General features: G+C 47.3%; 1 protein-coding gene across 1 annotated transcript in view; it reads right to left on the bottom strand.

Annotated features, from left to right (window-relative positions):
* The window catches only part of LOC144124685 (uncharacterized), a 34,404-nt gene extending 19,655 nt beyond the window's left edge, over positions 1–14,749 (bottom strand). The window contains exons 1-3 of the mRNA XM_077657520.1: positions 14,628–14,749; positions 10,282–10,456; positions 1,611–1,750 (exon numbers count right to left, since the gene is read on the bottom strand). Of these exons, the coding sequence (XP_077513646.1) occupies positions 1,611–1,750; positions 10,282–10,456; positions 14,628–14,733 (421 nt within the window). The 5' untranslated portion in view covers positions 14,734–14,749. The remainder of the gene's footprint in view (positions 1–1,610; positions 1,751–10,281; positions 10,457–14,627) is intronic.
* Between the last annotated feature and the right edge of the window lie 1,013 nt (positions 14,750–15,762).

The raw sequence follows: 15,762 nt of genomic DNA, 5'->3' as shown, positions 1-15,762 counted from the left end.
GTTTGAGGCGAAATTAACCGTCTTCATATCGCAACTATGGCGCTGTTATTTTTGCTTTCAAAAGCGGTATATATTTCTAAAAAAAAGGAAGCTCGGCCCTTCTTCCGGCAGTGTCTGAAGGCGTTAAGAAGCTTTACCCGTAAAGATCAGCCACCATTTACAATATTACTGCGCTGGGCACCACACTAGCCCACCAAATGTCAAATTTAATATCCTCCTCATAGATATCCAACTAACTCAGACCTTTACTATAGACACTTAATGTGAGCCAGGAACCAGGCCAGCAGATGCCGCGAGTATTCGCGCTTTTCATCTGCAGTTGTCATTGCAAACTACTTCCGAATGAACCGCTTTCTCTTCTGTCATCGCCGATGCATCTGAAAAAAACTCTTCGTATATGCTGACGTACAAGGCAGCCTTTATCGGTTTTTCTTCAACCACTCTTGCCAAATATAATTCGCTTATTAAGACCAAAGTGAAAATTCATTCTAATTAAGATAGCTTCCTCTCTTCCTCAACTCCTTGTTTTATCAAACTAATTTTTTTCTGTAACCAGTGCAAATGCCGCCTAGGGTCATCCTGATGAGATTTTGAATGCCAGTCGAACATACGCTCTAGGTGTGAAAGAACGGGGTCAAATTGAGACTACTGTGACACGGCGGCAGAAGCATCAGTGATAGCAAAAGTGGAACTTACGCCTACTGTAATGTTTGCGACGTCGTCACTGATTTCGTGAGGAGGAAACTGACAGACAGATGAAGGAAGACTGTGGGCACTGCTTTTTGTTTGAACGGGGGCATGAAATGACACCACCGTTATTGCACATAAAAAAAGAAGCAAAACAGCCTAAGAAAATTTATACAAATATGCAGATAAAGTTTAACTCATGGTACCAGGTCTGCACACAGCACACCGTTTGACATAGTGAAGAAGGCCAAAAAAGCTTTTTACCTGTTCTGTAAACATTTTCAATGGATGCCAAATGCAAAAGGCCTCCTTGTGATGCGCGATGTCAGTGCGTTTTAAATATCTCCAGTTGGTGTAAATTGAATTATTCTGGACACCTCTTCAATGGTACCTCTTTCACTCTTTTTTTCTTCCACTCCCAGGTCCCTCTTTTCCTTCAAGGCCCTGTCTAGGTTTCCACCAAGACATGACACAGTTACGGCGGCTTTCCTTTCCAGATAACCAATGTTTCTTTTTTACAGGCTGACTCCACAAAATAATTTCTTCCCAGTGCACCCCAGGAAGAGCCCCTCGCACTCGCTTTGTATACTGCAGAAATTTCCATGCTTCCAGCATTCCTAGAAACGCTTCACCAATGAGTGCAGGTCATTTCAATATTAATGTCTGCCCAGACAGTTATTCTCGGCAAGTCTCTAAGCTTATTACTGCACCCTGGCTGGGTGTTCCTTACCACTTTATACACATAGGACAGATAACAAAGCGCATGGAGTGGGTACTTGTACAGTGCAGACGTGTTGAGGAGAGTTAAAAATTACCCACATGACAGTCATCTTCGAAAACATTTCGTCCATCCGCTCTACCACTGGAAAAGCTAGTGAGTAAATGTCAATTAAACAGAATTGAACGAGCAATGCTTGTCTTACCTTTCAGCAGGGACATGTCGTTTTCACAAAGCTTCGTCAGTGCAGCGGTGTTGGCGTCCCGGAAGCGGTCGAGGCTTGCCTGTTTTTGTGCAGGGCAACCATAACTTTTGTTGTCTTTCCAGCACTCGCTGGCTTTACGTCTGGTGGAGAGGAAACTGAGCATCATAACTTTGAAGAATGAATGAGGCACAAACTATCGAAATTAAGTGACAGAAAGAGGATACCGATGATGAATTCGTAAAGTGCAACGGTAACCTAAGGAATCATATATATATATATATATATATATATATATATATATATATATATATATATAATATATATATATATATATATATATATATATATATATATATATATATATATATATATATACATAAATATATATTAAGGAAGCCAAAAGTCGCCGAAACCAAGGGGCATAGGGGAATGTTTTTAATCTTTTTTTTTGTAGTGCCAACCAATCGGTTTAAAGAAAATTACTTATAAAGCAGCAGAAAAAACAACCATGCCGCCGGTGGTATCCGAACCCACGACCTCTGAATATCGCGTCCGGTGCTCTTACCAACTGAGCTACGGCGACGGCTGTCCAATCTGCTGCTTTCGTCGGTATTTATGTTTACTGCGTGTAAGCGAACCTTGCGAGTGTTCACCAGCGCCACCCTCGACCATAGCGGTGGGCGTAGCACGACCTGTAATACCGCGAGTGTGACGTAGAGCGTCATCTAACGACGAGGGCGGAAACTGTGCGAGAGCCCTCTTATGCTACCTATGGCAACAACACTGCCAGAACCGAGACCCCCGTTAAGCTATTTTTCAAACATATTAAGGAAGCCAACAGTCACCGAAACCAAGGGGCATAGGGGAATGTTTTTAATCTTTTTTTTGTAGTGCCAATCAATCGGTTTAAAGAAAATTACTTATAAAGCAGCAGAAAAAACAACCATGCCGCCGGTGGGATCCGAGCCCACGACCTCCGAATATCGCGTCCGGTGCTCTTACCAACTGAGCTACGGCGACGGCTGTCCAATCTGCTGCTTTCGTGGGTATTCATGTTTACTGCGTGTAAGCGAACCTTGAGAGTGTTCACCAGCGCCACCCTCGACCATAGCGGTGGGCGTAGCACGACCTGTAATACCGCGAGTGTGACGTAGAACGTCATCTAACGACGAGGGCGGAAACTGTGCGAGAGCCCTCTTATGCTACCTATGGCAACAACACTGCCAGAACCGAGACCCCCGCTAAGCTATTAGCAGAAAAGGTAAAGGAAATGAGGGGCTCGTTTTGACAAACATATTAAGGAAGCCAACAGTCACCGAAACCAAGGGGCATAGGGGAATGTTTTTAATTTCCTTTTTGTAGTGACAATCAATCGGTTTAAAGAAAATTACTTATAAAGCAGCAGAAAAAACAACCATGCCGCCGGTGGGATCCTAACCCACGACCTCCGAATATCGCGTCCGGTGCTCTTACCAACTGAGCTACGGCGACGGCTGTCCAATCTGCTGCTTTCGTGGGTATTCATGTTTACTGCGTGTAAGCGAACCTTGAGAGTGTTCACCAGCGCCACCCTCGACCATAGCGGTGGGCGTAGCACGACCTGTAATACCGCGAGTGTGACGTAGAGCGTCTTCTAACAACGAGGGCGGAAACTGTGCGAGAGCCCTCTTATGCTACCTATGGCAACAACACTGCCAGAACCGAGACCCCCGTTAAGCTATTAGCAGAAAAGGTAAAGGAAATGAGGGGCTCGTTTTGACAAACATATTAAGGAAGCCAGCAGTCACCGAAACCAAGGGGCATAGGGGAATGTTTTTAATCTTTTTTCTTGTAGTGCCAATCAATCGGTTTAAAGAAAATTACTTATAAAGCAGCAGAAAAAACAACCATGCCGCCGGTGGGATCCGAACCCACGACCTCCGAATATCGCGTCCGGGGCTCTTACCAACTGAGCTACGGCGACGGCTGTCCAATCTGCTGCTTTCGTGGGTATTCATGTCTACTGCGTGTAAGCGAACCTTGAGAGTGTTCACCAGCGCCACCCTCGACCATAGCGGTGGGCGTAGCATGACCTGTAATACCGCGAGTGTGACGTAGAGCGTCATCTAACAACGAGGGCGGAAACTGTGCGAGAGCCCTCTTATGCTACCTATGGCAACAACACTGCCAGAACCGAGACCCCCGTTAAGCTATTAGCAGAAAAGGTAAAGGAAATGAGGGGCTCGTTTTGAAAAACATATTAAGGAAGCAGTCACCGAAACCAAGGGGCATAGGGGAATGTTTTCAATCTTTTTTTTGTAGTGCCAATCAATCGGTTTAAAGAAAATTACTTATAAAGCAGCAGAAAAAACAACCATGCCGCCGGTGGGATCCGAACCCACGACCTCTGAATATCGCGTCCGGTGCTCTTACCAACTGAGCTACGGCGACGGCTGTCCAATCTGCTGCTTTCGTCGGTATTTATGTTTACTGCGTGTAAGCGAACCTTGCGAGTGTTCACCAGCGCCACCCTCGACCATAGCGGTGGGCGTAGCACGACCTGTAATACCGCGAGTGTGACGTAGAGCGTCATCTAACGACGAGGGCGGAAACTGTGCGAGAGCCCTCTTATGCTACCTATGGCAACAACACTGCCAGAACCGAGACCCCCGTTAAGCTATTTTTCAAACATATTAAGGAAGCCAACAGTCACCGAAACCAAGGGGCATAGGGGAATGTTTTTAATCTTTTTTTTGTAGTGCCAATCAATCGGTTTAAAGAAAATTACTTATAAAGCAGCAGAAAAAACAACCATGCCGCCGGTGGGATCCGAGCCCACGACCTCCGAATATCGCGTCCGGTGCTCTTACCAACTGAGCTACGGCGACGGCTGTCCAATCTGCTGCTTTCGTGGGTATTCATGTTTACTGCGTGTAAGCGAACCTTGAGAGTGTTCACCAGCGCCACCCTCGACCATAGCGGTGGGCGTAGCACGACCTGTAATACCGCGAGTGTGACGTAGAACGTCATCTAACGACGAGGGCGGAAACTGTGCGAGAGCCCTCTTATGCTACCTATGGCAACAACACTGCCAGAACCGAGACCCCCGCTAAGCTATTAGCAGAAAAGGTAAAGGAAATGAGGGGCTCGTTTTGACAAACATATTAAGGAAGCCAACAGTCACCGAAACCAAGGGGCATAGGGGAATGTTTTTAATTTCCTTTTTGTAGTGACAATCAATCGGTTTAAAGAAAATTACTTATAAAGCAGCAGAAAAAACAACCATGCCGCCGGTGGGATCCTAACCCACGACCTCCGAATATCGCGTCCGGTGCTCTTACCAACTGAGCTACGGCGACGGCTGTCCAATCTGCTGCTTTCGTGGGTATTCATGTTTACTGCGTGTAAGCGAACCTTGAGAGTGTTCACCAGCGCCACCCTCGACCATAGCGGTGGGCGTAGCACGACCTGTAATACCGCGAGTGTGACGTAGAGCGTCTTCTAACAACGAGGGCGGAAACTGTGCGAGAGCCCTCTTATGCTACCTATGGCAACAACACTGCCAGAACCGAGACCCCCGTTAAGCTATTAGCAGAAAAGGTAAAGGAAATGAGGGGCTCGTTTTGACAAACATATTAAGGAAGCCAGCAGTCACCGAAACCAAGGGGCATAGGGGAATGTTTTTAATCTTTTTTCTTGTAGTGCCAATCAATCGGTTTAAAGAAAATTACTTATAAAGCAGCAGAAAAAACAACCATGCCGCCGGTGGGATCCGAACCCACGACCTCCGAATATCGCGTCCGGGGCTCTTACCAACTGAGCTACGGCGACGGCTGTCCAATCTGCTGCTTTCGTGGGTATTCATGTCTACTGCGTGTAAGCGAACCTTGAGAGTGTTCACCAGCGCCACCCTCGACCATAGCGGTGGGCGTAGCATGACCTGTAATACCGCGAGTGTGACGTAGAGCGTCATCTAACAACGAGGGCGGAAACTGTGCGAGAGCCCTCTTATGCTACCTATGGCAACAACACTGCCAGAACCGAGACCCCCGTTAAGCTATTAGCAGAAAAGGTAAAGGAAATGAGGGGCTCGTTTTGAAAAACATATTAAGGAAGCAGTCACCGAAACCAAGGGGCATAGGGGAATGTTTTCAATCTTTTTTTGTAGTGCCAATCAATCGGTTTAAAGAAAATTACTTATAAAGCAGCAGAAAAAACAACCATGCCGCCGGTGGGATCCGAACCCACGACCTCCGAATATCGCTCTCGCACAGTTTCCGCCCTCGTCTTTTTCACCTGGTTCCTTCAGCTGCCTGCTGACTTGAACCTTCAGCGTCATGTCGGCGTTGACCAGCTGTCACTCTTGAAATCTTCTCCTCTGGACGTGCCACGCTATAGCTCGTCCACGACGTTCTACGTCACACTCGCGGTATTACAGGTCGTGCTACGCCCACCGCTATGGACGAGGGTGGCGCTGGTGAACACTCTCAAGGTTCGCTTACACGCAGTAAACATAAATACCCACGAAAGCAGCAGATTGGACAGCCGTCGCTGTAGCTCAGTTGGTAAGAGCACCGGATGCGATATTCGGAGGTCGTGGGTTCGTATCCCACCGGCGGCATGGTTGTTTTTTCTGCTCCTTTATAAGTAATTTTCTTTAAACCGATTGATTGGCACTACAAAAAAAAAGATTAAAAACATTCCCCTATGCCCCTTGGTTTCGGTGACTTGGCTTCCTTAATATGTTTGTCAAAACGAGCCCCTCATTTCCTTTACCTTTTCTGCTAATAGCTTAACGGGGGTCTCGGTTCTGGCAGTGTTGTTGCCATAGGTAGCATAAGAGGGCTCTCGCACAGTTTCCGCCCTCGTCGTTAGATGACGTTCTACGTCACACTCGCGGTATTACAGGTCGTGCTACGCCCACCACTATGGTCGAGGGTGGCGCTGCTGAACACTCTCAAGGTTCGCTTACACGCAGTAAACATAAATACCCACGAAAGCAGCAGATTGGACAGCCGTCGCTGTAGCTCAGTTGGTAAGAGCACCGGACGCGATATTCGGAGGTCGTGGGTTCGTATCCCACCGGCGGCATGGTTGTTTTTTCTGCTGCTTTATAAGTAATTTTCTTTAAACCGATTGATTGGCACTACAAAAAAAGATTAAAAACATTCCCCTATGCCCCTTGGTTTCGGTGACTGTTGGCTTCCTTAATATGTTTGTCAAAACGAGCCCCTCATTTCCTTTACCTTTTCTGCTAATAGCTTAACGGGGGTCTCGGTTCTGGCAATGTTGTTGCCATAGGTAGCATAAGAGGGCTCTCGCATAGTTTCCGCCCTCATCGTTAGATGACGTCCTACGTCACACTCGCGGTATTACAGGTCGTGCTACGCCCACTGCTATGGTCGAGGGTGGCGCTGGTGAACACTCTCAAGGTTCGCTTACACGCAGTAAACATAAATACCCACGAAAGCAGCAGATTGGACAGCCGTCGCCGTAGCTCAGTTGGTAAGAGCACCTGTGGGATGCGCCACCAGCGCCCTCAGCTCTAGCGGCGGCCTGACGCTCGCTCAGGCGGGAGAAGGAAGGTGAAGAAAAGGAAGTGAGACGCGGGGCGCGGCGCGAACTGCACGAGGAGACGAGCTCGAGCAACGGAGCAGGCGAGGTCACGGCTGAACGGCTTCTTGAACCCGGGTGACCAGGCCTGGGGAAGCCGTCCTCGCTCAGTTCTGCTCAACCAGGAGCCTGCTGTCTCGTGTCTCCTGCCTGTCGCTCGCTGCCTCGGAGTGCGGGCGCCGTGCCGGGAACAGGCAGGTGCTGCCTGCCCGGAGATCCTGCCGGCCTTGCTGTGGGATCGTGCCTGCCGTCCCGTGGCTGGGACCCCCTGCCGTGAAAGGGTGCCTTCCTGGCCGTGCCCGGGTGCCCAGACCTGGGCGGCCGTCACCTTTCTGGTGCGTCGTCAGCGCCACCGGTGCTGGTGCTCCGCGCCCGGCTTCCGGCCGCAGGAAGAACAACCCTGCGGAGGTACCTGGCCCCGGCGCCTCTCCGGCGACGGGCCGCGGAACCTCACACCGGAGCCACTCCTCGACCCTCAGCCGCACAGCTCCATACTCATCAGTGACTGCTCTCTTATATTAAGTAAACCATTTTTGTTACATCTACGGACGTGCACGGTCTGGGACGACTTTTCTGGATCCTCCGGGGCCCCACCTCGGAGGACGCTCGAACCTGCTGGGGGCCATTTCCCCTCACAACCTGACGCGATATTCGGAGGTCGTGGGTTCGGATCCCACCGGCGGCATGGTTGTTTTTTCTTCTGCTTTATAAGTAATTTTCTTTAAACCGATTGATCGGCACTACAAAAAAAGATTAAAAACATCCCCCTATGCCCCTTGGTTTCGGTGACTGTTGGCTTCCTTAATATGATTGTTAAAACGAGCCCCTCATTTCCTTTACGTTTTCTGCTAATAGCTTAACGGGGGTCTCGGTTCTGGCAGTGTTGTTGCCATAGGTAGCATAAGAGGGCTCTCGCACAGTTTCCGCCCTCGTCGTTAGATGACGTTCTACGTCACACTCGCGGTATTACAGGTCGTGCTACGCCAACCGCTATGGTCGAGGGTGGCGCTGGTGAACACTCTCAAGGTTCGCTTACACGCAGTAAACATAAATACCCACGAAAGCAGCAGATTGGACAGCCGTCTCCGTAGCTCAGTTGGTAAGAGCACCGGACGCGATATTCGGAGGTCGTGGGTTCGGATCCCACCGGCGGCATGGTTGTTTTTTCTGCTGCTTTATAAGTATTTTCTTTAAACCGATTGATTGGCACTACAAAAAAAATATTAAAAACATTCCCCTATGCCCCTTGGTTTCGGCGACTGTTGGTTTCGTTAATATGTTTGTCAAAACGAGCCCCTCATTTCCTTTACCTTTTCTGGTAATATACATAAATATATATATATATTATTCAGGCACCTGCGCTGCAAAAATGGGCATGGGTAATGCGTCGGTCTTGTCTATGGTGTAAGATATATAGGTGGGGAGAATACGCACGCGCACTGAACACCAGTGTGCAGAAAAAGAATTAAGGTATAGCTACAAACAGAGCCTGTAATCTCAGCGCCTTCTTTCGTCTGAACGGTTCGACTTCGCCGGGAAAAACAAAATCACTCATAAATAATCGCATTGCATTTGAAACCGGATGCTATTGAGCGTCACTTGTTGATTCGCGTTTGGTCGCTCTCCACAATTCAACGCAATCACCCCATACAATGCAGGGTGAGTTTTTTGTTTTTGTTTATGCTTGTTTAGAAGGTGGGCGCTAGATAGCGTCAAGTGACGTACTCAAGGTGTGGCTGCTGAAGGACCAGCCCACGATCGAATGAATCAAAAAAGACTTGTTGTCATTTAAAAATAACGATGGCTCAAATTCGCATCACGCAGCTTGTCCTCGCAGCCGCTTCACTGCCCCGCCGCAAGTCAACCGTTGAAGCGGTCGCGGCAGCCTTGTTATTTTTTAAGAAACGTGGTACGTTCGTAAACGGAGGGCTTCCTGGCAGGGCTGCATAGTTAAACAGGCCTCTGACATTCTCCTCTAGCCTGGCCTGGTCAACCGATCGTGTGGCCAGAAGGGCGGTCACCGAGGTGGTTGAGTTGGAAGAAAGAATGTATAGAACACCGAGTTGATATGGGCATTCCTAGATGTAGTGATATACGCGAGGGGGGGGGGTGTACTAGCTCATCAAATTGTACAGTGCGGAGGGAAGGGGGCTGGGGGAACAGGTGAGCAAACTGAGCGGATGGGGAATGAGCTTGATTGAAGTTGTTTCTAGTGTGTGCTTTCTAGGTGGTCTAGTGTGGAATGAAGAGGAAGGCACATGTTGCTGCTTTCGTGTAGAGCTGTATTAATGGGCGGTATTCGAGGAGCTCGTTTTTGGTGTAAGCGCACGGCTGTGGGCTGGGGAGGATGCCAACTGGCGCTCGGACGCTACGTTCGCGGGAAAACGCACAAGCATGTTCATTTCCAAAGATGCAGTCCTGTTGCTATGGGGCTGGCAGCGTAGATACTATTTGGGCTGAAGATGAAGGAATGATGTTTTTACGAAAATATGTGTGCTGCTTGAGAGTCTACACAGATGGTAGCGTGGTGTGTGCGCAGGCTGCGGATGTGAGCTGTAGACACATGTATACAACAAGCCGTTCTGCCTCTGTCGTGTTCGTGGTTCTGAGGATTGCTGCACTTCGGGTTGTGCCGGTGTCCAGGGAGGCGGCTGTGTTTGTGCCTGAAATTTGGGGGTGTGGTGTTGCTTCGGTATGTAGGATGCCTCGTCTTGTGTTGTATAATTCTGGAGGTCGGCAAGAAGGAGAACATAGGACATAAGGTAAAAAACGCAGACTTGGCAGCAGCGTACGTACTCAGGTTTTTCCCTACGTTCTCTTATTTTCTCGAGCATGAATATTTATTATTTTTGTGCTTGCGAGGTAGCATACGCGAAATGGCCTCTCTGTATTGCTCGCAGCGGCATTCTAGTTCCACTTCCAACATCACGCAGTGCACTGCAACTTTAATTTGTCCACTGAACCGGCAGATGCAAATGAAATGTGAGGTATCAGTTGCCTGTAGTTAGGTCACTTCGTCTGTAAACTCAAATTCTATATGGCAGTTCCGAAAGGGGAACAAAATTTCCCATAGAGATACCTGCATATTTTTCTGAAGAACGCGTTGTCGCCGTGGATGGAACTCGTGCTTGGTTGCCACTCAGTAAATATCTTGGGTATCCAACGCACCTGCTTTTCGAGACACTTCACAATCTTGTCGAAATCGCATTTGGCCATGCCATCCTCGCCTGTGGCCGTACGTGGGGCAGCAGCACCTAAAACACAAACTCAATTGATATTCCAACCGATGCGACGGAGTTCCGATGTTAGTTATTGTGAAAAATTAAAAATATATGTCTGCTAATAAGTTGTCACTCTACTAATACTGACGTCAGACAGCGCAAGAATTATTTGTAAGATCGGTCAGGAAAGAATGCACAGGGAACAAACGACACTGCTGTCTGATAAGCCCTCCTTCTGTGCATACTATACAGCAGGGTGCCCCATATAGGATATCACATAAGCGCTTCGCGCCAGCAAAGATATCGCTGCAACATGTGGCTATTTTAGATCAGACATGTCGTTAGGCTGGCGCTGAAGAGGGTCACGTGGAGCAGAAGGTTGCTGCTGTCACGAAGAGTTAATGCACGGTTTTCACCTCTTGCGATCTGAATGTTTTTAATGCCGTTTGTGCCGCAAGTACTTTTTCCTTCCGTCTTGATGTTACTCTGTGCCAAATTGTGATTAAGTTTAACCACTTGGGAATACACTCCTACAATTCAGGAGGCTACGTCGCTAATCGAGTGCTGCAAAATGGTAATGATAAACTTACTTCGAGAAATAAAGAAGAGCAGTAAAAAATTAAGACTGTGAGCTGAACTGCCTAGATGCGAGTTTAGTGGACTTACGGGCTGAAGGAGAAACTGAAATTTTATTGCAAAGAGCCTGCTCTTCACCCATTTGCTATATATATATATATATATATATATATATATATATATATATATATATATATATATATATATATATATATATATATATATATATATATATATATATATATATATATATATATATAAGGGTAGCAGTTTCGTAGTGCTCCAGTGACGAATTTATTTTACTTTATTTATAGCGGAAGTAATGCACCCTCGCAGGCGTATGGGCTTTCTGACAAATTCATGTTGCCTGAATAATGTTATAAACTCATGAGACAGTGTTTCCTCTTGGCGTAAGATGCGACGGCACACCGCCTATCACCGCCGCAGTGATGTACTAGGAGGAACCGAAGCAGCATGATTGCAGAATCCCACGTTTTTATTGCCGATTCGGCGTTTATCGCCTCGCGCTGCCAGACAACAGGATACCGTGCCATATTTTAGCAGACAGACGCCACTAAAGCACGCTTATCATCTGCGAGGTTTGCGCCTGCTGTTCGCACTGACAAGCCGGCTGTAGTGGCGTTTGTCTGCTGACATCTCACCTGATAAAGGCAGTTAAGAGAATTCCAAAACTATGCATGTAGGAAGGGCCGCAGTTTGCTTCTCTTTGAGAGTAAAGAACTTGAACTTATTCTAGCAACGCTATGATTTATTTAGTTGGGTGCCGTTTTAAAGACCAGCTGCACCACTTTTTGAGAATTCGGTGATATTCACGGACTCAAATCACTTAGGCTCTAATTAAAACGAGGCAAGCTTTGTTGTGCTGCCACTTAAAATTGTGAAGTAATAATCAGCGATCAAATTTCAGGTTGTCCTCAAAGCACCGCAGGGAGTGGAGTGGAGGGAGGGGTGCACGGAGAAGCTGAGTGGTATGTTAAACACAGAAAGATTTCAAATTTCCGCTGTCGTAATATTACGTGTTTCCTCCGTCGTTGGATGCTGCCAAACAACGCTCGCCTGTGGCCTTGCCTTCAGTGGCGTTGGTTTTGCTCATGGAGGAAGGAAAACAAGGAGAGGCCCTCGCCCTCCGAGCTGCATGCCGGAATTGTGCCGGAAGTCACGCGCTTTCGCAATGACTACTGGGAGTCTTTGGCCGCCGGCGCAGCGAATACCAACGCTGGCCGTAGCGACGTCGTCTGCTGCAATGCCTGCTGCGCATGCGCAAGTGCGGTGAGACGGCGGCCAAGTAAGGGGAAACGCAGCTGGTTGCCAGCTTCAAAAAATGTGACGTAACCGCCTCTCTTTTTTTTCCTTTCTCTATGATTTTGCTCAATCAAAGGAAGCGCTTATGCGTAGGAAATGGAGTTATACTCCGAACGACGTCATCATACTCTGCTTCTCCCTTTGCGCCCCCCCCCCCCAATCGCGCACTCTGCTGCGGAGAAACTAGAAAGCCACCGTGCCATGATCTTAATCAACGATTACGTTACCATTTAAAATCGTAGCCAAAAAAGGACTTTGTGTTGTTTACCTGCATGTTTTACACATTCGATCCTTTCAATCTCTTCCAATTCTAAAACCTTTGCAGTTGCCCTATAACTTGTAATGTTGAGTCTAACAAAACGGAGGGTGTTAGCCTGCAGACAGATACGTGGCATGTACGTCTACCCTGCATATGCAGAAACCGAAGCAAGAAAGGAATAATTAGGCTTTCGGCATATGCTGCACTTGCGCTGGCTGACTTGACCTATACTCCGCGACAACTTTTTCTTGCAATGTAGTGCAAGATACGCAAACGAAACACGCCCCTTATCCTTCGTATCTGATTAAAATCACCAGATGCTGTTATCAGTTTCCCCTAAAACGCAGTATATTTTCAATGTTGGTTATTTAAAGCATATTTATAACACTGCAGGCAACTTCCAATGATGAAATTCGAAGAAAAAAACACTATTGCTACATGATTACAGCAAATTTGCTGGATACAACTAATTACAAGAAGCTTTCGTATGTGGCGCCAGCTACCCGAACTACGGATTGGAGACACCAAATAGAGAGCAGCCCGTCAGGCGGCCAGATATACCAGTGGGTTCGAAATATTTGGCAGAATTAAATACCAACGGAGGCTGCTCTCCCGTTCCATTTCCTTCTTTTCCAAGGAAAGATGTCGCTGAGTACAGCCATATTTATTACCGGTAGCTCTTCGGCTGTTGTCTGCTAAAACCTTACGCGATATAAATAGGCAAATGATCCCGAAACTATACACATAGTACGCGCTTCAGTGTACAGCTCTTGAAATGAACTGGCGGCCGTCTCATGTACTTAGTTTCATTCCTTTTTAACTGCTTGTGTTGCGTTTCATAAAAGGATGGTGTTAGGCTTTAAATGCATAGTAGGTGCTATTGGCGTCTCTGCAGCGATTTCAGGAAAAAGAAAGAAATAATTACACATCTTCCATGAACGGCAACTTAGCTAATTTGACCTAGTTAGTGCCGTTGCCGGTAGCTCATCACGGTCACGATCGAAAACTGGAAAATATCTGCCTAGGCGGAGAATACCACGATTTATGAGATAGCCTGCTCCGACGCAGAAAATACGCACGAGATACGAATGTGTGGCAGCTTCCTTTATACTGGCGATCAGCGTGAAAAAAAAAGAATATTTCGTAATAAACAAAATTAGGCTATTCTGAATTTAGGCAACTTAGCGTAAACAAAAGAGCAGAGCGAGGTTTGCTCACCTTTGAACTGGAGTTACCTAATTTCAAAATGCACAACATTGCTTAGTTTCAATAAATACACTGTCATTACATACTAATCTCGACATACTAATTTCGTCATGACATACTAATTGCTGCTTCGCAGCATACAGTAGCGCCCTGAAGCTGCAGGCTGAAGACCAGTAAATCCTTCAGGCTGTGCATTGCACAACCTGGCATTTGCGTTCGCGGAAGTCCGTCGACTCTACAGCTCTTTCTGTGGGAGAGAGCGGTGGAGAAAACTGCCGGATGACTTTCCACTCCGACAAAGACGCCCGCCGGATTCTGCTCCCACTGTGTTGTGAGGCTATTGATCGAGTGCGGACATAACATCGCCAGGCTCTTTAGGTCGCTATCAGAGTAAACAGGAGCCGGCGTGTCTCTCTTATCCAGGTTGAGTAAAGGAAGTTTGGATGAAAGCGCCACTTCTCTTGAAAATCTGAGAGGTCTCCATCTTTAGGCGTGGATCTCGGCGGTCATGTACGGAGCACGTGCGCATTACCACTAGAGGACAAGACCTGTTTCCTTATTTCGTGGCAGACTAATTTTATGGCCACTTCATTAGCCCTATCTCGATTGAAGCGACCGCTGAGAGTTATGAGATGTTCAAAACAGTTACAACTGTCCGGGCTTCATGCTACCCATCACGATTAATTTTACGTTTTTTGGCGGTCCTCTAGTGTGAAGCGGTGCCAAATAAAGTCTACAATAAATACAATCAGCTGCGGCTATTCATTCCTGAGCGGGTATTAAATTCCTAAATCAGTCTCGCATTGTGTACATAATAAGAAAGCAACAGAAATTACTCGCACGTTTGCAGCGCTACCAGTGCCCAAAATAAACACTGTTGCATCCGCACCATCGCAGTTGGACGAGCTTTCACTTGTGACGACTCGTTTCTTCTGATGCCTCTCATGGTTGTTGTAGCTGGAGATAAAGGTCCGAAAAGAAATCCTCTGAAGAGGTCTCCTCCACGTAACTCACGATAACGGCTCGCGGCGCCCAGAAAGATAAACGCGTGCATTTCCCGGCTTGCAGCAATACCGGCAAAGGGCATACGAATATCGCAGCGTTTTGCCAATTAACTATCGTAGTTCCTCAGTGAACAACACGCGCGAAATAATCAGCACTTATTAATTTTTCAGATTTCACGGCTGCTGCTGGGTACTCGGCTTTTCTTCAGATGTTCTCCGCATTTGTGTGGAGTTCCGACTGCCGGGGCCTCGATTTGATTCGCGACGTTTGGCTCAGCAGAGGGATGCCTGAGCCACTAAATGAAAAGGTGCCGGTCTGGCTTTGCAACACATAGTCGCCGTAAGACATTGTATCTGTAAAACCAGGATGTAACGCCAGTGCGACATTTCCTACAATGCCATGTGACCGTAAAGTACGAAAATATTGCAGCGAATAGGAGGCGTTCAACCCAGTCGAAAGAATTCCAGAGTAAGCAATAAGAAGCATCAAGAACCGGACACAATATCGGATAAAGGACACCCATGTACGTGAGACCATTTGGCGCCTTTTCGGTCTCTTTGCCTTCTTCGCGCTAAATCTCTTCCCGTGTAATTAACATGCCAGACTGACCGAGTGGGACTAGAATTGGGAAACCAGATGCCGTTGTATCTGGTTCCCTAGCGACGTATAGGGCCATAAATGCGGCCTTAATGTGACTTGCTCATGCAGCAACGCCAAGACGCACCTCCTTCATCATGAGCTCGTCACCGCTATGCAGTGCACAACTTAAAGAAAGCTGATATGAAATGACGGCGTGCTTGAGGTGAAGCTGATATGCATATCAGGCAGAGAGAGAGGGAGAACAGAAAATAATGGGACAGACAGATCTCGCATGCAAAGTACGTGGGCATAAGTGAGTTGTAGAGTGTGTCGCTTTGTATGATAAGCTACGTAATCTATTTCTTCGATGTCTGCAACACAGGCAGGGGAT

Source organism: Amblyomma americanum, chromosome 3 (genome assembly GCF_052857255.1).
Source record: "Amblyomma americanum isolate KBUSLIRL-KWMA chromosome 3, ASM5285725v1, whole genome shotgun sequence".
Taxonomy (NCBI): Eukaryota; Metazoa; Arthropoda; class Arachnida; order Ixodida; family Ixodidae; genus Amblyomma; species Amblyomma americanum.
The sequence above is the reverse complement of the archived record's forward strand: the minus strand, read 5'-3'. Positions and strand labels throughout refer to the sequence as shown.